General features: G+C 34.8%; 1 protein-coding gene and 2 long non-coding RNA genes across 3 annotated transcripts; 1 reads left to right on the top strand and 2 right to left on the bottom strand.

The window, feature by feature from the left end:
- Window positions 1-6,720: 6,720 nt before the first annotated feature.
- Window positions 6,721-9,775, bottom strand: LOC121225114 (uncharacterized). The gene is made up of 2 exons (XR_005922970.1): window positions 9,582-9,775; window positions 6,721-7,161 (listed from the first exon to the last, which is right to left on the bottom strand). It is a non-coding gene; the product is annotated as an uncharacterized lncRNA (long non-coding RNA).
- LOC107918968 (uncharacterized) lies at window positions 8,926-10,189 on the top strand. The gene is made up of 2 exons (XR_001690320.2): window positions 8,926-9,448; window positions 9,775-10,189. It is a non-coding gene; the product is annotated as an uncharacterized lncRNA (long non-coding RNA).
- Window positions 10,190-16,893: 6,704 nt separating this feature from the next.
- Window positions 16,894-18,847, bottom strand: LOC107919205 (F-box/LRR-repeat protein At3g59190). Its single transcript, XM_041109056.1, has 4 exons — window positions 18,671-18,847; window positions 17,656-18,583; window positions 17,421-17,561; window positions 16,894-17,326 (listed from the first exon to the last, which is right to left on the bottom strand). The coding sequence occupies exons 1-4, from the start codon at window positions 18,721-18,723 to the stop codon at window positions 17,066-17,068; spliced, it is 1,383 nt and encodes a 460-aa protein (XP_040964990.1). The 5' UTR covers window positions 18,724-18,847; the 3' UTR covers window positions 16,894-17,065.
- Between the last annotated feature and the right edge of the window lie 1,032 nt (window positions 18,848-19,879).

Below are 19,879 nucleotides of genomic sequence, written 5' to 3'. Positions count from 1 at the left end.
GATGAATTCGCAAAATGCGTGCAACATGGAGGGCCAGAAGGGAAATTAATCCCTCCCTTCCAAAACGTTGTGCAGCATGGGATTAAAATAGAACATATTTAATATGTCATGGAAAAATTTGAAAACGATAAAAACAATGGTTTTGAAATGATGGGAAACATGAAAGGATTAAAAACGAAAATAACCCATCAATGTTTAAAAGTTAAAATCCATTTCATTTGCAGCCAATAAAACCCATTTCAAACCCTAAAAATAACTCTCCTCTGCCACTTTTGAAATTGCCGCAGCTCCTCTCCCTCTATGCCATTTCAGACTCCTGTCACTCCGATAACGACAAAACGGAGAGGTCTCCCGACGACCCTCACGATAGTAAGTCCTCCTTTGCTTATCCTTTTCGTTTTGTTTATTATTATTTTTAAAAGGAGAAAGAAAAGAAGAAGATAGCAAAATAATAATAAAAAAACAGTAAAATCAAAGAAAAATCGGAAAAAATAAAATCACCTTTTGAAAAATATTCTTTGTATTCTCAATATTCTCTCTGTTTTCGAATATATTTTACACCGAAAAAAATCCCTCCCCCTTTGTTACAGACTTTCATCGACTTTATATAGCCGATTAAAACTAAAAATCTGAAAAAAAATCAAAAACCCCACTTCTTTCTGTTATTTGCTGTGCTTGTGCCCCCCTTTTTCGCAGGTTTGGTGACCGTGGAGTGCGCGCGACGGGCGCGGAGCGACAAACACGGTGTGCGGGCGTTGTTGCGGCGTGCGTGTGGGAGCTGCTGTGCCTAGGCTTCTTGCTGGTGTTTTGGGCCATTTTCTGTTGGACTAGGGTTGAAATTGGCTATTGGGTTTTAATTTTATTGGGCCTGCTATTGTATTTTATTATTGATTGGGCAGGGCAAATAATTGGTATTACAGCTGCCCCTCTTTGCTCGTTATCGTGTTACGAGAATGGAGCAAAGACTTAAAAAGACCAATTTTTGCCTGGCCGTATGGACCTTAGCATTAGTAGTCTCGTTCCTTCCTACTGCATCTTTAGAGGTATAGGAACTGGTGTTTCAATCTACTCTACTGCAATGTCAGAGAGATATGATTCGTACATTGTAACTTCTCACAAGAACAAAATTTGCTATCTTTAATCTGCTCCACTGCAACTTTAGGAAGATAAGACTTATAGCTTCAACTTGTTCTGCTACAAAATAAATCTGATGCGATCTGCTCTGCTGCAACTTCAAAGAGATGAGATCTGTGGTTTTAATCCACTCCATTGCAACTTCAAGGAGATAGGATTATTGATTTTAATCTGCTCCAATGCAACTTCAGGGAGGTAAAATCTGCCATCTTCGATCTGCTCCACTACTGCTTAGGGAGATAAGATCTGTAATTTTCAATCTATTCCACTGCTACCCAGGGAGATAGAATTACTGGCTTCAATGTACTCCACTGTAACCTCAGGGAGGTAAAATCCGCCATCTTCGATCTGCTCCACTACTGTTTAGGGAGATAAGATCTGTAAACTTCAATTTGTTCAACTGCAATGTCGGGGAAACCAGATCCGCCGTCGTAGCTTCAATCTGTTCCACTGCACTGCTAAGGAAGTAAGAATTACTGGCCTCAATGTACTCCACTGCAACTTCAGGGAGGTAAAATCCGCCATCTTCGATCTGCTTCACTACTACTTAGGGAGGCAAGATCTGTAATCTTCAATCTACTTCGCCGCCAGTATGGGAAGATGAAATATGTATATTCGATCCACTTCGCTACCAATATAGGAGGACAGGACCTACTATCTTTGATCTACTTCACGTCAGTACATGAAGACACGATCTGTTTTCTTCGACCTACTCCACCACCAGTATGGGGAGACAATATCTGTTGTATTTGATCTACTTCACGCCGATACATGGAGACAAGATTTGTTTTCTTCGATCTGCTTCGCCACCAATATGGGAAGACAAGATCTAGTATCTTTGATCTACTTCACGCCAGTACATGAAGACAAGATCTGCTTTCTTCGATCTGCTTCGCCGCCAGTATGGGAAAGCAAGATCTGCTATCTTTGATCTACTTCACGCCAGTACATGAAGACAAGATCTATTTTCTTCGATCTACTTCGCCACCAATATGGGAAGACAAAATCTGCTATCTTTGATCTACTTCACGCCAGTACATGAAGACAAGATCTGTTTTCTTCGATCTACTTCGCCACCAGTATGGGAAGACAAGATCTGCTATCTTTGATCTACTTCACGCCAGTACATGAAGATAAGATCTGTTTTCTTCGATCTACTTCGCCACCAGTATGGGAAGACAAGATCTGTTATCTTTGATCTACTTCACGCCAGTACATGAAGACAAGATCCGCTTTTTCCGATTTGCTTCGCCATTAGTATGGGAAGACAAGATCTGGTATCTTTGATCTACTTCACGCCAGTACATGAAGACAAGATCTACTTTTTCGATCTACTTCACCACCAGTATGGGAAGACAAGATCTGGTATCTTTGATCTACTTCACGCCAGTACATGAAGACAAGATCTGCTTTTCTTTTCAGCCTGCTCCGTTGTTGCTCAGGGAGATAAGACTTTATGATTTCACCGATCTGTTCTCTGGGGAACATGACCTGTATGATTCACTTTATGAACCTAATTATGCCTAGTTATTAGGATGTCATGATCATAATAAATCCAATGCTCCTAACTAGACATGTATGAATGACATTTGAATGAATGCAGAATGTCATAAAAATGATATTTTAACGCTTGAGTTATTATTACTCCAAGTTTATTAAGGTCCTATCGCTTAATGTACTATAGCGCCTTTATGCTCGGTTGGCGAACCCAATAAGCACTTGACCAGATTGCCCCCCACTGTAAACCTCCAAGTTTGATCCACTGGGATGCAAAATTTGTACCATCTTTTCCCGTTGTAACCCAAGAGTAAAAGATTTGGCCTTTTCTCAATCCTCTATTATCATAATTCAAGGATACATGATATGAAACTTTTTGGTTTTTTACACCATTCCTAGGGTGATGCACCAAATGCTCATGCACAAATGAAGAAATCTTCTCCAAGAACAACTTCTTCTTATTATTCGGTGATCATTGCTTGCTTGTTCATTGAAGCTTTGTCACCAACACGACATCTTGCCGTATTGTTCAATCGATGTTTTAGACAGTAAAAACTCAAAGGGATAGTCTGAATTTAGACTTTTCCTTATCAGATTTCCAACCTGGTGCGTTCTAAACAATAGTCCTGTTTGAGGTTCCTATATTATTTAGAAGCTTTTAGAGTAATATGCAAAACTTCCCTTGTGAAAGTCTTATTAGTCCATTAATCATTATTCTAATGCAACATGCTTGCAAAAAAGATTATGGATAAGAATAGAGTTGGTTTTGAGCATAGCTTGAAATGAATAAGTTGTTAAAGATAATAAAGATAAATGACAAAGAAATGGATTTAGAAATGTGTATCTTGGAAATGAATGAAGTGTTCCAAGAATAACAAAAATGGTATAAGGATTAGGTGCCCCAGATATCGTAGCTTGAACTTCTCTGTACAAACTTGCTGAAGACCTTTCTGGGTTTGACATGTGTTTAGGAGATCTACTATACTCTACCGATGCCCCAAGATGTCGCATACCCTTTCCTGCTGATTCTGGTATAGCAAGACCGCTGCATATCCCATTCTGATCAGTATTTGAGCTGCTCTGATTACTTCATGCCCCATTCTGATCAATATTTGAGCCGCCCTTTTTGGGTTTTCAACTCAAATCCCCTTTGGTCTAAGGTGCCCTTTGCGAGTTTTCACCTTAGCCTCTCTATTTTTACTTTTTCATTTTCATTTTCATCACTTCTTTTTTCTTTTTTCTTTTTTCTTTTTTTTTGAGACTCAAACTGCCCTTTGCGGGTTTTTACCTTAGTCCTCTCTTTCTTTAAGCAAAGTATTTCCTGACTGAATCTGAGTTTACAGGACTTTGCAGGTTTATCATCCATCTTACTCAAAATTAAAGCTCCTTTGGAAAAGACCTTCTCTATAACATAAGGTTTTTCCTAATTTGGCATCCGTTATATTTTTTTTGTAGAGTGAGGAGCTTCTTCAGTATTAGGTCGCCATCGTGGAATTCTCTAGGACAAACCTTTTGCTATAGGCTCGCATCATTCATTTCTTGGTATATCTGACCTTGATGAATAGTTTCTAGCCTTTTTCTTCAACTAGGTTTAACTAGTCGTATCGGGATTGGATCTTCATCCTACTTCAGCTCAGCCAAAACTCGAAGAGAAAGAATTTCAACTTCAATAAAAAAACGCGATAAACTGGAAAGAGTGGCATTGCCCCGGTAGAGTTTTCATTGCACCATTCATGATATTCACCTTGAACATACTGCAAATTTCTGATATCGTGCTGTTGTTCAGATTGCAATGACGGCGCTTAAACCGGGTACATCCTGGTATCACCATGCGAAGGCATCTTTGAATGCTTGAAGTAAACCAACAACGTATTGCTTTTTCGGTCATGCATGTTCCCTCAAGGTCACAGTTTCTATTGTCTCCTCATGAGGTAAAATTTTCTTCCTGCTCTACCATCCTTAATAAGTCCAGAAATAAGCTACGATCCATGTCATCTTCAAAGTTGTGAGATCCCTCTAAACACATGTCTCACTCAAAAGGAGATTCTAAATCTGTAGCAGTGTCATTCATGTCATTGATATTTGGGGACCCATAGTGGGTACCAAAAAATATAAAAAAGAATGTATGAGTAATATGAATGAACGAATGAATGATTTGGCAGGAGAAATCCAATAGAATGAAGAAAACGTAAAGACTGAAAGAACATTTGCTCAAAGATGATTGCAATAATGTATTCATTAAAAATAATAATGTTCAGACATGAGACTATTTCACAAAGGAGTTCTCATTGCTTCTAGGCTAAAAGCAACAAATGTGTTCTGAACATTACTTTAACAGACTCTAAATAATATAGGGGTTTCCTCTGCAGTCCCATTATTTTTAACACCTCCCAGGCGAATATCTGACCAGAAAGCATTGCATTCCCTCCATTATCAATCATGATTGGGTAATGGATTTTCGGCACTTGATGAGTCACCAAACTTGACAACACCCATGTCGATGAGTCTTTCAACTTGCTTCTTGAAGGCAGTGCAATTCTCAATCGAGTGTCCCGTAATTCCCGCATGGTATTCACATTGCGCGTTCGCATCATACCATTTGGGATACGGAGGTTGTAGAGGCTTCACAGGAAAATGAGAAACAACATGAGCATCAAACAGATTTTGATACAGTTTCCTATATGGTACTGGAATTGGCGTGAATCGGGGCCTCTCTGTGTTTTGTCCTGTACCAGCTTCTTGTCTCGATGAACCTTGCTGGTTAGCAGCCACCTTTCTTGGCTGACTTACAGTAACTGATTTAGAGTAACTCATGTTGTTCACCTCATCTTCTCTTCTCCTTGAGACTGACCTCTTGTTACTCTCTCCAACATCGATCTTTCCATTTTTTATGGCATTTTCGATCATCTCGCCATTCATGATTATGTCGGGAAAGCTTTTTGTGGCACTCCCTAACATATGTGTAATGAATGGTGCCTTCAGTGTGTTAATGAACAGCATGGTTATTTCTTTCTCTAAGAGCGGTGGCTGAACTTAGACCGCAACCTCCCTCCATCTCTGTGCGTACTGCCTGAAGCTTTCACTTGGCTTCTTCTCCATGTTTTGAAGGGTGATTCTATCAGGAGCCATGTCTGTCACATGACTATATTGTTTCATGAACGATTGTGCCAGGTCCCTCCATGAACCAATCGTGGCACGACTCAACTGATTGTACCATTTGGATGCTGCCCCTACAAGGCTGTCTTGGAAACAATGTATCAGGAGTTGGTCGTTGTTAACATATCCCGCTATTCGTTTGCAGAACATGGCGATATGAGCTTCTGGGCAAGTTGTCCCATTGTACTTCTCGAATTCTGGCATCTTAAACTTGTGAGGGAGTACCAAACCTGGAACTAAACTTAGCTCTTTAGCGTCAATCCCGCGATAGCTTTCAGTGACTTCCATCGCCTTGAATTTCTCCTCTAGCCACCTACACCTTTCCTCTAACTATTTCGGTAGCTCCTCCTTCATTCTTTCCTTCTCAACCACTTCATCAAAGTCAGGAATAACAGAGTTAACAGGGTTATTTTCGAGATTAGAACCCGGTCCAGCCTGAGAGTTCGAAACACCAGCCTGAAACTGCTGCGGCATGATGGTGACAGTAGATTTGCGCGGGTATTCAGCTTGAGTTCGCACATGTGGAGGGGTAAGACCTGGAGGATAGAAAGGTTCATCATCATTTCCCTCATCGACATTTGCCATGGGGCCCTTTCCTTTATCACTTCCCTTAGTTATCAGTTGGGTTAACTTTGCCACTATATCTTCTTGGGATTCTCGCATCTTCTCAGACATCTCTTGTTTCATCTTGTCTAACCGCTCCTGCATTTGTAGCTGAAGCCGGTCTTGCATCTCCTTCTGGTACTGTTCGAGCTTTTCTAATCTCTGATCCATATCTTTTGTCTTTGCTCAAGTGCCGTATCGGTGTTGGGTTGGTTGGTTGGATTCCAGGTTAACTGAGCAATGATTTTAGTTAATTAGGATCTTTGAATAATCTTTGATGCATATGATGTAATGAAATGCGAATGCATGAAATGAATGCATAAAGAGACGTTGATTTTGATTCAATTCCATTTAGAAAACCTTACTAGAGGACAAATTTCTTTACATTAAGCGGATATATATACGGCTTTGCCCTCATACTCGAAGCGAAGACATCTTCTCCTTTTTCATCCGGATGTTAAGATAAACCTCGCGAACTTCCAATGGATGTCACTGCTAGCTCCTTCTGCTTGATTCTGGTCGCAATCCGTTGTCTGCCTATCCTCGTAATGCTCATTAGCTTCTTTAAGAAATTTGGAATGTTGAAAGCTCTTAGACAAATCATCTTGAATCCTCGGGCCTTAAAGTAAAGTCACGAATTCTTCCATCGCCCTTCTTGTATTTCTTGGAATATATTCAGGCTACCGTACTATTTTCCATTTTATCAAGAAACCCGTTTTCTTATGATAGGCTTTCTAAACTAGTAATCAAACTTGAATCAACATCTCTTTTCTACAATGCAAATACAATGCAATCATAACCAAAACAAAACAAAACGAGTTAGTATCGGGTATAAACATTAAATCCAATACAATCAAGAAATAATAAAAACTCCTAGTCAGGTATCTACTAAGGTTTAGAGTAATTCTACCTAGGGTAAGTTCCTAAAGTTCACTATATGCGGTTTGGCTTCTAAGGTAAAGGTACCCGAACCAGCAGATTCCTCGATCTTCACCCATTATAGGCTCATATAGATCGAGTTCGGTTCAGGGGGATACATTTCCCTATGGCTGCACGGAGATGAAAATCTCACGAAGACATAGGTACGGATGTATCCCGGAAGCGGTCCACTACCCTGCACGGAGGTGAAAACCTCACGAAGGACTAGTTTCTCGCTCCCACTTAAAGGGGTAAAACGGACCATGCAATGTAAAAATGCAAATGTAAATGCAAAGTAGCCGACATTCCATGATAAAAGATCAATGAATGCGAAGGGAAATCATGATTTTTTTAAAAACTTTTGATTTTCGACAAAAAGACAAAACATAATCAATTCATGGCTCGACTCTCTAGTGTCCCCGGCGGAGTCGCCAAGCTGTCGAAACCGTTTTTTGAAAACAAAAACTTAGTTGTCGACTTTAAAAAAAAATAAAACTGGAGTCACCACCGATCCTTTTATTAAGGTGTGATCGGCCCACCTTAAAAAAATATTTTGGCCTATGAATTTTGAGAAAACGAGTCCGGGAGTCAGTTACGCACGAGGAAGGGTTAGCACCATCGTAACGCCCAAAATCGGTACCAAATTGATTATTTGATGTCTTAGTGTCGAAAGTTAAAAAAAAATTAAAAATAAGCTTGAATGATGAAATTTGCAAAAGGATAACCAATTGTTCAAGTCATGTAAAGAAATCGGGTCCCAATACGTTAGGGTACGATTCCTCATAATCCCTGAACTTTGAATATCACTTTTATTTTATGCGAAAATCTTCATTTCGAGAAAGTAACAGGCCACACCCAATACGTTAGGGCACAACAAGTTAAGCTCCCAAAAATGATTTTATACTAATGCATTTTGAATAAAGAATATTCTCGGTCATTTAAGATTGACAAAGAAAATCAGAACCCAATACGTTAGGGCTCAATTTTCCTTGAAAATCCCAAACCTCAAATAATGCTTTTATTCAAAAAAAAACCTTTAAATCAAGAAAATAACCTTGATGAATGGTTAAAACCAAAAAATATTTTCAAAAGGGTATGTTAAAGTTATTATACAATATGATACAGATCCTTTAATTTACAGCATATACGAATAAATATTCGCAAATATATATATACAAATATAATATATCAGTAAAGTTGCAAACATATGTACACATATATCAAACACACATACCAGCATACATCTAAAAAGAGAGAATGGAATATATCAAATAAAACAAATACAAATACATGTGTTGAAAACAAAATAAAAGTATAAAAATACGCATATATATATTTACAAAGAAAAACAAAACAATATATATAATATATAAATAAACTACGAAAATATATACATGTATGTGAAAATATGTATGAATTATAAAATGGAAAAATGTATATGTATTATAAAATGTAAATTTATATACATATATAAACTATATATAAAAAACTAAGAAGATAATATAGTAATAAAATATATAAAATATGTACACGTATTTTAAAAACATTTAAAATATATATACATATATAAAATACAAACATATGCGTGTATATATGTATAATAATAATAATAATAATAATAGTAATATATAATATAATAACAAAAATAACAGCAACTTAATAACAAGAACAATATTACAAACTAATATATAATCTAATTTGTAAAAGCAAATACAATGGACTAAATTTGAATCAAAACAGAATTAAAACACAAAATCAAATTAAAGCAGAGGATGAATTCGAAAAATGCGTGCAACATGGAGGGCCAGAAGGGAAATTAATCCCTCCCTTCCAAAACGTTGTGCAGCATGGGATTAAAATAGAACAGATTTAATATGTCATGGAAAAATTTGAAAACGATAAAAACAATGGTTTTGAAATGATGGGAAACATGAAAGGATTAAAAACGAAAATAACCCATCAATGTTTAAAAGTTAAAATCCATTTCATTTGCCGCCAGTAAAACCCATTTCAAACCCTAAAAATAACTCTCCTCTGCCACTTTTGAAATTGCCGCAGCTCCTCTCCCTCTATGCCATTTCAGACTCCTGTCACTCCGATAACGACAAAACGGAGAGGTCTCCCGACGACCCTCACGATAGTAAGTCCTCCTTTGCTTATCCTTTTCGTTTTGTTTATTATTATTTTTTAAAAGGAGAAAGAAAAGAAGAAGATAGCAAAATAATAATAAAAAAACAGTAAAATCAAAGAAAAATCGGAAAAAATAAAATCACCTTTTGAAAATATTCTTTGTATTCTCAATATTCTCTCTGTTTTCGAATATATTTTACACCGAAAAAAATCCCTCCCCCTTTGTTACAGACTTTCATCGACTTTATATAGCCGATTAAAACTAAAAATCTGAAAAAAAATCAAAAACCCCACTTCTTTCTGTTATTTGCTGTGCTTGTGCCCCCTTTTTCGCAGGTTTGGTGACCGTGGAGTGCGCGCGACGGGCGCGGAGCGACAAACACGGTGTGCGGGCGCTGTTGCGGCGTGCGTGTGGGAGCTGCTGCGCCTAGGCTTCTTGCTGGTGTTTTGGGGCATTTTCTGTTGGACTAGGGTTGAAATTGGCTATTGGGTTTTAATTTTATTGGCCTGCTATTGTATTTTATTATTGATTGGGCAGGGCAAATAATTGGTATTACAGGAACGGTATCCCAAATCATAGAGCAGCAGCACTTACTGCTGGATTCTTTGGTACATTGTTCATCAGCAGATTGAATATTCACATATTGCTCTACAATGGTGTAATCAAATCCATTCAAATCGAATGTCAATGATGCTAAAATCATTGTAATTCAGTGGGAGTTCATAACAAAGATTAAATTCTTGTGGGCTATGTGTTCTTCTTAGATTTTTTTACCTATAATAATCATTGATCCCATGAGTGTTTGTATAATATATAGTATAATGGTTTTTTTGGTGATAAGAAAACATAACATACAAATCAAATAACCTTAAACTAAAACCCCTCTTGGAGGTTGTTGAAACAATTGTAAAGCGTCCTCATTGTTACGAACCATTTTTGTAAGATAATCAGCAACTTTATTGTCTTTTTTGGAAACATCTTGGATACGCCATTGCACTACCCTTGCCAACAATGGGTGGATTCGTTTGACAAAGCTGAGTTCGAGTCCCTAAAGGGATTACCTGGAATAGCCTGAACAACCTCCATACTATCTATATTAATCAAAACCCTGTCATGGCCCCGATCCAATAGAAGAGCCAAGTCATCAAAAAAATCCTATAATTTAGCCTCCAAGACTGAACAAACCCCCCAAAACCGATTGTATCCTAAAATCCATTTCTCACTCCGGTCACACAACTCCCCTTGCAACAGTAGAACTTGAATTCGCCCGAATAGCGCCATCAATGTTCAATTGGATCCAATTACCTGTCAATTTAAGCCTTTTCTTATGCAATTGGTGTGAGTTTAAATCTCTCTATTGATTTTTTTTATCTTTTTATAAATAAGTAGATTAAAGTACCCTTAAATAATGTAACTTAGTTTAATTATGGAACATTTCTGTAATTTCCCTAATAGAGTTGGTACCCGATTGACTCATGACACTAACTCGGTCAGGGACCTAAATAAAAACTAAAAATCCTTATCACACATGTATGCGTGTGGAAACTATAGATTTAGAGCAAAAATAACATACAATACATACTAAAACATATGGTTTGAAACTAATTAATCATAATAACTCATGAAATATGTACGATATTAAAATAAAAAAATAGATTGAATAGTAAGTAAAATGAAATTTGAACACATAAATACACCAGATAAATAATACTAAATACACTACAATTAAGTTGACTTGTGACACCAATTCAATCAACAACATTATTAATATATACAATTAATGGAAATAATAACTTGTGCATATTAAAATAACTAGCGGTAAATTTAAGGTTTTACTAATTCAATTGGCATGAGTTCAAATATTACCATATGCCATATTGATTTTCTTAAAATGAAAAGACTAAAATACCTTCAAACAATTTAACTTGTTTTAATTACATAAGGACATTTCTTAACCGAGTTGGTGCTAATTAACACACTTAATATACAAAATTAAAATCTAAAAAAAAAATCAAAATAGAGCTTCAATAGAGTGATAAATTTAAGCATTTATTAATATAATTGCATCCAAGGAAGGACAAAAATGATAGAATAAATGCGACACAATGACATTTTTAAACATAAATCCATTTAATTATTTGATGGTATTAAAATTGAAATAAAAATAAACATTTAGAAAAAAATAAATATTAAGTAATTAAATCATAACAAAGGTACTGAATTAAAAAATTCATAATACGAAGGACTTTACAACTTTTAACTTTTTTCTCACTTTGTTGCAATATTCAACGAAATGTAGGTTTGAGGGCATTTATTTTAGGAATGGTATGAATATATATATAATTATCAATATTAAATAAAAATATTATTTTTTCATTACACTTAAAAGAAAAGTTGCACATGACTTGTGCATATAACATTATGACGAATTGAACCTAAAATAGGTTATTTTCTCTTGTTTCTTCTACTACGAATAAGCATAAATCTATACTATCACCGAAATTTAATCATTAATAATACATAGAAAGATTGAGACTCTCCCTTAAGCACAAGCTTTCGAGAGTTACTAACCATGCAGAACAGGGATAAAATTAAAGCACTTTCTGAAACACAACCTTCCCAGTTCCGGTCTGTTCCACTTTGTAAACAGGGTTTAGTAGGTTTCAAGCCCGAACCAGAGACGGTGGTTCTACAAGATGATTCGCCGCAGAAGAAGAGGCCGAAGACACCGGCGAACGATACCTTGAATCCGCAGTGTTCGACAATACTGAAAGAACTGATGAAACATCCAACTCTAGGTAGGGTTTCCTATAACTTTTGGATCCTTTTGATTATTTTACAGAAAAAAGAAACCCTTGGATTTGGATATAATAGAAGATGATAAAACGGGGATTAAATATTATTTTTACGTAATCTTAGAAGCGAGTGGCGTTCATGGCTGAAAGCTAATAAGATTAAAAGAATGATATTCAAACGTCAACTTACGTAATAATAATATGTTGCGAAAAAATCGGGGATCGTAATTTAATATTATATATGATAGAGAATGAGAATGTTTATGTTAATTTGTAACTAAGCTTTGAAATCCTGCAACAGATGCGGCTGGATTTTCAACTAGTTCAAACAAGGCTGGGCGTGCTACAATGCTGAAAAGCCGTTTTGCAGACACCATTAGCAGGGCACAGCAGAAGATGAAGGTACTGAAAGATGATCCAATGAAGATGAAACAAGAAAAGCAAATATTGGAAAAAAGGGCACAGCTCCAAGACAAGGAAAAGACGGAAGCTGCAAATGCTGAGTTGAAAGAGCAACGGGAAAGAGCAATTAATTCTGACCTTACAACTTCCTCAACAGTAGTAGCTCATTCTGCAATGCTGGCTCAAGACACGATCAAGACAGTAGTAGTTAACAGTGTTAAAAACGTTAGTCCAATGAAGATTCACAACGAAAAGAAAAGATATTTAGAAAAAAGGCAACTTGAGGAAAACGCAAAGACTTCTGGAAGTAGTAGTGCAGCAACGAAAATGAAGGCAAAAATTGAGTTGAAAAAGAAACGGTAAGCTGCTCAGGTTGCATTAGAAAACATGGAAAATACTGCTGGTATTCAACTCAATTTAGAGGCTCAAAAGGAATTTGAGATTCTCATTGGATCTTCTTCATCGTGGAAACCCATCGCATCATCTAGATTTCCTTCGTCAAACACAATATTTGATGATACATATTGCAATGGTCCGTGTATTACAGTATTTGTATATCAATGTTAAAGAAATGTATTCCTTTCTAAGTTGTCCCCGAATATTTTGATTCTAAAATTTGGGCTATCACTTAGTAATGTATGTCTTTTACCAAATGTTTTTTTTTCTTTTTTGGCAATTTTAGATAGTGAATTGCGATAGGAATATGTACTTATTTGTTTTATATAGGTAAAAATATGATGGAGTTTCTTGTATGAAGAGTTAAATTGCATTTTGTCCTCTCAACTTAGAAAATTGGTAAATTAGTTTTGGTACATTAGATCAAAGATCAAATTGATCGTTCTATTAAAAAAATTATCCATTTTTATTGTTAAAAGTTGGTTATTGTACGCTAGTTATTCTGTTAGCCACGTTAGTTTGTAAAAATATAAATAGATGAATTTCTTAACAAAAAGAATTAACTTGTTCTTTGATCTAATGTATAAGGACAAATTCGCCTATTTTTTTGAGTTTAGAACAAAATTCAATCTAACTTCCAATAAAAGAGCATTTATATTATTTTTACCGTTTTATATAAGATTGAAATGTTTATATATCATGCCTTGTGTTGATGTTATTTTGTATATTTTTTGTATCATATTTTTGTATAATTTAGAAAATAAAATGTGTTTGTATTGTGTTATGTCTTAGTTCATTTCACCTGTTTTTTTTCATAATTTATTATACTAGTTCAATTTAAAGAAAAAAATTCTTTGTTTGTATGGTGTATTTTTTTTTAGATTTTAATATTTTATACATATTTATATTAAGTTTTTGTTATTTTTTCATTTATTTAAAATATTATTTATCATATATGAGTTAAATATTATACATAAAATTTTAAATTCGATTTTATGAAAAAGTAATGAGTGCAATGTGAAACTTTAAGTTGAAGCACATTTTTTTTCAAAAACCAACAACTTTTTAAGTAGTTTCATTTCATCAAAAAAGAAACCAAAATCTTCCTAGTAAACATCAATGAAACTCCACACCCTACACAGGTGTTGATTGCTACTAACAGAATAAACCAACCCTTTTAATCTATCACTTCAAGATTGTTTATCAGATCTCAAAGGATGGGAACTGAATCCCCATGTACTCTTCAATTGCTCTCCTGCCAAATAACAGAAAAGAAGATTCGAAACAATATTGAAGACTTTTCCTTTACCCTCCTGCCAATTTGGGAATGTTCCTCAAACTCCAAAAATTTGTAAAATTTGACATCACAACTCTTTAGAGTAACACAAACATATGACTTCTATCTTTTAAGTTTCCCATTGCATAGTCAAGATTGGCTTGACGACACTTGGCAAATAAATAATAAAACTAATGAAGGTATTTTCTTTACAAATAGAAATTGTGGCTAAAATAGTGCTTGAATTTGTGGTCACAGTTTCAACCATGAAATCAAACATGCGAAACATAAAGATAAACATCGAGATTGTTTACACAGTTCGGCTTCAGTCTATGCCTACGAGGCTTTATGCAGAGCAATGGTTCACTATCTTTCTCATAATGCAATTAATGATTTAAGTTCTAACATTAAGCTAACTCTCATCGATTTAGTCACCTCACTGTTGTACAAAGACAATATCACTCTCCCACTAAACTTTTTCCTTGAAAGCTTAATTTTGCAATACAAGAGATTCTCTTGGTTGCTTACCAAATCAATGCACGCATAAAACATTCTTGACTTGACAAATTTGTGCTTTCTCAATCTTTTGGTATATTTTAAACTAAAAAAAAATTAAGTTTATATACTACTTAAGTTTTGCTTACATAAGAGTTATAGTCCAATCACTTTTCTATAAAGAAAAGCTAAAAATTAGTATAGGATAATAATTCCATAAGAGTTTTGATGTAATCCAATGTCTTCAACTATAGAAAGTGGCTTTACTTGATCCGCATGTAATCAAATTTGATCCTGAAGAACTAGTAATGAAATCATCAATTTGAACTTAATCGGCCACTAACTTGTCCAAATATTTTCAAAACAAATAGTCCAATACTTTTGTTCTAAAATTTGCTTATTTTGAAAATAGACAAATACAACAATGAAACAGTGCCTAAAGTTATGGTCATTGCTTCTATCACATAAACATCCACATAATTTTTCCTTGCCTTCTAATTAGATGTGCTCATGGGTTGGGCAAGGCCGAGTTTGGATTGAGTCTAAGGATGATATTAATATATTTTATGCTTGCCTAAGCCTGGCCTGAAATCTGGGTCTAAAATTTTACCCAAACTCACCCATATTTGCAAAAAATTAACCCAAGCCCATTTTAGACTAGCCTATATTATTTTTTAAAATTTTTTAAAAAAATTATATTAAATTATATTAAAATTTAAAAATATTATACATTTTTTATTCATTGAAATTTTTTATATAGTCATCTTTAATATTATTTTATTGTTTACATTAGAGTAGTATTATATATTTAGTATAGATTTATTTTTTAATGTGTTCTAAATTACATAATATAAAGTATTATAAACTTAAAATGGGCCGAACTAGGCCAAACTCGAGCCTTGAATGTTCAAGTTCGAGCCCAACTCATATTTTAAAAAGACCTAAAATTTTTGCCCAAACTCTCTCAAATTTAGAACGAGCCTTCGGACTTGATTGAGTAACTCGATCCATGAACAGTTGGTACTTCTTATGTATCAACAAAAACCATGTCTTGAATTGCCGAAAAAACTCTATGCCCTGCCAACTACCAACATGAGGATGTTTATGCCTTTTTACTTTATGCCTGATTACTTTCCCAAGCCTTACAAGTCCTCCCAATAGTCAAATAACCTTCCATTTCACCCTTAAAGTAAATAAGCATTTATCCATGCTGCCCAAAGATTTTGCAGTATACAAGCATTGCTCCATGTAATCCAAACTACCCTGACTACGGATCACACACCCCAACCCCGATTAACTTTAGCAGTACTAAAAAAAGAAAATAATCGCCAAAAATATACCCACAATTTGGTCTGAAAGTAGTAAATCCAATATTTTATTAAAATTTATTGTTTAAATAATTATCTGCGGTAAACTTTAGTATATTAGCATCAGTATCCCAAGAAACAGTGTTTGCAATGGCATGATGCACAAGGTAAAGGATTAAGTGAAAAAAAGGAAGGTCTTGGATACAAACTCATTACCACATACACCATTTGCCAGTAAATTTGGAGAAATAGAGAGTAACCACAAACAAATTTGTAAACTTGTAAAACCTAATATCTCAACTCTTGCCTAGAAACTTTCTATTATCCTTAAACCACCTAAACATTAATTAAGTGAAAAGTAATAAAAAGAAAAAAATGTAAAAGAAAAGTGGTTGGACAGAGTAAGATGGACTTCATGAGAGGACTGGACAACAACTAAGCCAATTCTTCTGTAGCAAACCAGATCTTGCTGCATTATAGCCTATTGCACCAAAACTTTCAACCACCACATGATATTCATCAGTTATAAATGGAACTTACTTTCATGCATTTTTCACCTCATCAACCACATTTCTTTATTTGTAAGACAGCTAACAACTTTCATGGTCAAAATTTTTTCCAGGTTATTCGGTGGCAATCTTTGAGTAGACAACTTAGTGTGTAGCATCTGGATGAAATTCAGAGCCATTTGTAACAGCTTCCCTCAAACTTTACAATATTCGAAGGAGTCATTCTGTGCATGACATCAACAACTAAATATAAAAAATCAGAAGCTAATGATTTTCAAGTGCCTTCAAACCAGATTTTATTTCTTCAAAAATCAAAACTGGTACAGAGAAATTTCGTATACATTTGACAATGAGCAGGCAACATCAGTGAACTCTAATAGCAGCCTTTTCTACAATACAGTTGAAATTTAAAGATATTAATCAACAAGTATAGTTACTATGTCAACTTAGATAATAAGTATATGGCATTTCTTTGAAGCTTTTGGCAGTGCACATATATTTTTACTCATCATTCTCTTCTCTCTCTTTGTCACGCTTTTGATCTCTACCGTCAAACTCTCTAAAACCCCTGCCTTCTTCAAAAGATACCCGATCAATTGAAACTCTACATGTTTTCTTTTCAATGCAAAAATCTTGATTGCCTTGATATGATGCTGTAAACAAGAGGGATCTTTCTTCGGTGTATGCCAATCTACGGGACCAAAGTCCTGAAAAACAAGACCAAAACATATATAGCTACAATGAAACTAGTTCAAGACTGCAATAGTATGTAAATATGCAATTTCATTCCTTAATTCGTACCTCCAATTCAAAAGCAAGGGTTTCAAGACATGGACATCTAACAAGCATGTTTTCCCATCCAGCATAGCAGGCACCCATCTTCAAAGAAGTCAAGTTTGGAAATTCGGGAATCAGACTGGGGCTCTGTAAAATAGCTTGAATCTGAAAAAGGAAGGTTGGTTATAGTTAAAGTCACTTAGTCACTGTTTTTTCTTTTTTTACTAGAAGATGAAATCCAGAGGGATTTTTTTTGTACCTCTAAGCAAATACCGGTTAAATGAAATGATTGAACACAACTGAGTGCTCTCATCAAATCAAATGCCGAAGCAGTGTCATTGCAGAAGTTTGAAAACATCTTAGCTATAAATCCAATACAAATGCGTGCTTCTGAAAGAGAGTTTAGGTTTATGAGTGAGAGCCTTGTTTCTTCACAGTAGAAGTAGCCGAAATCAAAGCAGACCAGATTCGGGGTGTTAATCTCCAGTTCACAAATAGGGTCAATATGACCACCATTTATGGTTAGCCTCTTCAGTGTAGGATGGCAAACACTGAGTTTGTTTAGGTTGCTGAGTTCACATGATTGAACAAGCAATTCCTCCAGCGAATTGCAGCTGGAAAGTAGCCTTCTAATGGATTCATCATCAGAGAACTTCAGAAAAGTAAGATGGAGAACTTTGAGTTTCGGCAGACAACAATGGGTGGGAATAGTCAGGACGAGACTTGGAAGGTTGAATAATCTCAATGTGAGCAGTGTTTTACAAGTGAAAACCGTGAATTCCAGCTCAGTGAAGTGTCTTGTTTCGAAGGACCTACTTTGAAAGATCAAGTCAAGTTCTCTAACGCCATGCCTTACTGCGTACAGTATCCATTCATTGATCTTGCGATGATCAATTCCGGGTCCACAGCAGAGGCGAAATCTATCCACGCTGATATCCTTACGCAAGGACAGAAATCCATCCGAAAATTTCATGAATCTATTACGTAAAGCCTTATTCCTTAGAACTCCATCAAGCTCAATATTGGATATGGAAGTAAAAAGATCCTTCCATCTGGTTGACAGAAGGCATGTTCGAACTGCTTCTTTAATCGGAAGAAAAGACATGATGTGCAAAATAACATGGTCCGGCAACTCACTGAGTCTGTCGGCTAGGTCTTCCTCGTCTATTCTTCTGGCTTTTACGTCCCTAACATAAAACAAAAAAACAGACGGAGAAGAGCTCAATTGAGGTTACTTGTTGGCAAAGTAGAAAAGAAAAGCAGACAAAACATACCTGGTTTTTAGGTTTTCAGCATTAGCGGAACCTTGTTTTCTTTTGATGGCCATGGGATTGTTTCTGATAAAAAAGAAAGAAGAATTGAACCCAAAAAACAAGATTTGAGAAACCCTGAACTAGTTGTTTAGACGCAAGTTAGCTCAAGCTGGTGGGGGAATTTATTTACGTTCAGAGTTCCAGTTCTTGTGGGATTAGGAAAACAATCTAGAGGAACTAATTAAGGTCTCTTCGCCGCCTTCTTTTTATTTCTTTTAGTTAATTATTAACAATAAATTAATTATAAAATAATATGAATTAATGGTAATTGCTTATATAATTAAGCATTAAATTAAAATTTATATATAATGTTGTGATTTATTTATTTTATTGATATTCATTTTTTTTACATTCTCTACTATACTTTATAGTCCATTTTTTTATTTCAGATTTTGTCATTTATAATTGAAATATCAATTTAAAAATTTAAAAGCTTTTTCTTGTTTTTTTAATATCAATTTTAATTTAAATATTTATTAATTTTATTTCCAACTTTTTATCATAAAAATTAATAAATAGAATTTTTATTTACCATTCAAAAAATATTTTAATTTGAAATTTAAAATTTAATCCATGTACTTTAATATTATACACTGAATCCCTATATTTTTTAATCCAATTTTATTGTTATTAGTTGACGAGGACATTTCAAGGAAAAGGCAAAATAAGTTTTATAGCCTTTGATATTTACAGGTTTTGTCAATTTAACCCTTACTCTTTATAAATACATAAAAATTCTAAAAATTAAAAAATATATAATTTTAAAATATTCAAAAATTATGAAAAAAATAAAAACTCTTTAAAATTTAAAGAAAATATAGAATTTAATTACTAGAATCATGATGTTGGATGCATGTTGGGACAAAGAGCTCCTCCACATTGCAATGTCACACATTGTTTATGCTGAAGTGCGAGCTATACTCCATAGTTTATGTCTTACAAGGCATTTTAATTCGAATAGAAAGAAAAGTTCAAGGTCATGGTCAATCGAAGACTTGAGGTTTGCCATGTTGCTAGCTAAGAAACTCGATAAGAACAATAGGTTTAAATATTTCGAGGGTCCCTGTATTTTTTGAAATTTAAAATTTAATTTATATACTTTAATTTTGAGATATTGAATCTCTGTATTTTTTTTGTATTTAACAACCTTGGCCCTTGAGCTAACTTCCA

Source organism: Gossypium hirsutum, chromosome D13 (assembly GCF_007990345.1).
Source record: "Gossypium hirsutum isolate 1008001.06 chromosome D13, Gossypium_hirsutum_v2.1, whole genome shotgun sequence".
NCBI classification, from domain to species: domain Eukaryota; kingdom Viridiplantae; phylum Streptophyta; class Magnoliopsida; order Malvales; family Malvaceae; genus Gossypium; species Gossypium hirsutum.
This window is presented reverse-complemented; position numbering and strand designations above follow the sequence as displayed.

What these genes read in the sequence shown, in the direction of transcription:
- LOC107919205 (XM_041109056.1), bottom strand. Translation starts at nt 18,723, where the DNA reads ATGGCCATCAAAAGAAAACAAGGTTCCGCTAATGCTGAAAACCTAAAA. An exon ending in TAACCGGTATTTGCTTAGAG is followed by an intron (nt 17,562 to 17,655) that starts GTACAAAAAAAA and finishes TTCCTTTTTCAG; the next exon opens with ATTCAAGCTATTTTACAGAG. An exon ending in CCCTTGCTTTTGAATTGGAG is followed by an intron (nt 17,327 to 17,420) that starts GTACGAATTAAG and finishes CTTGTTTTTCAG; the next exon opens with GACTTTGGTCCCGTAGATTG.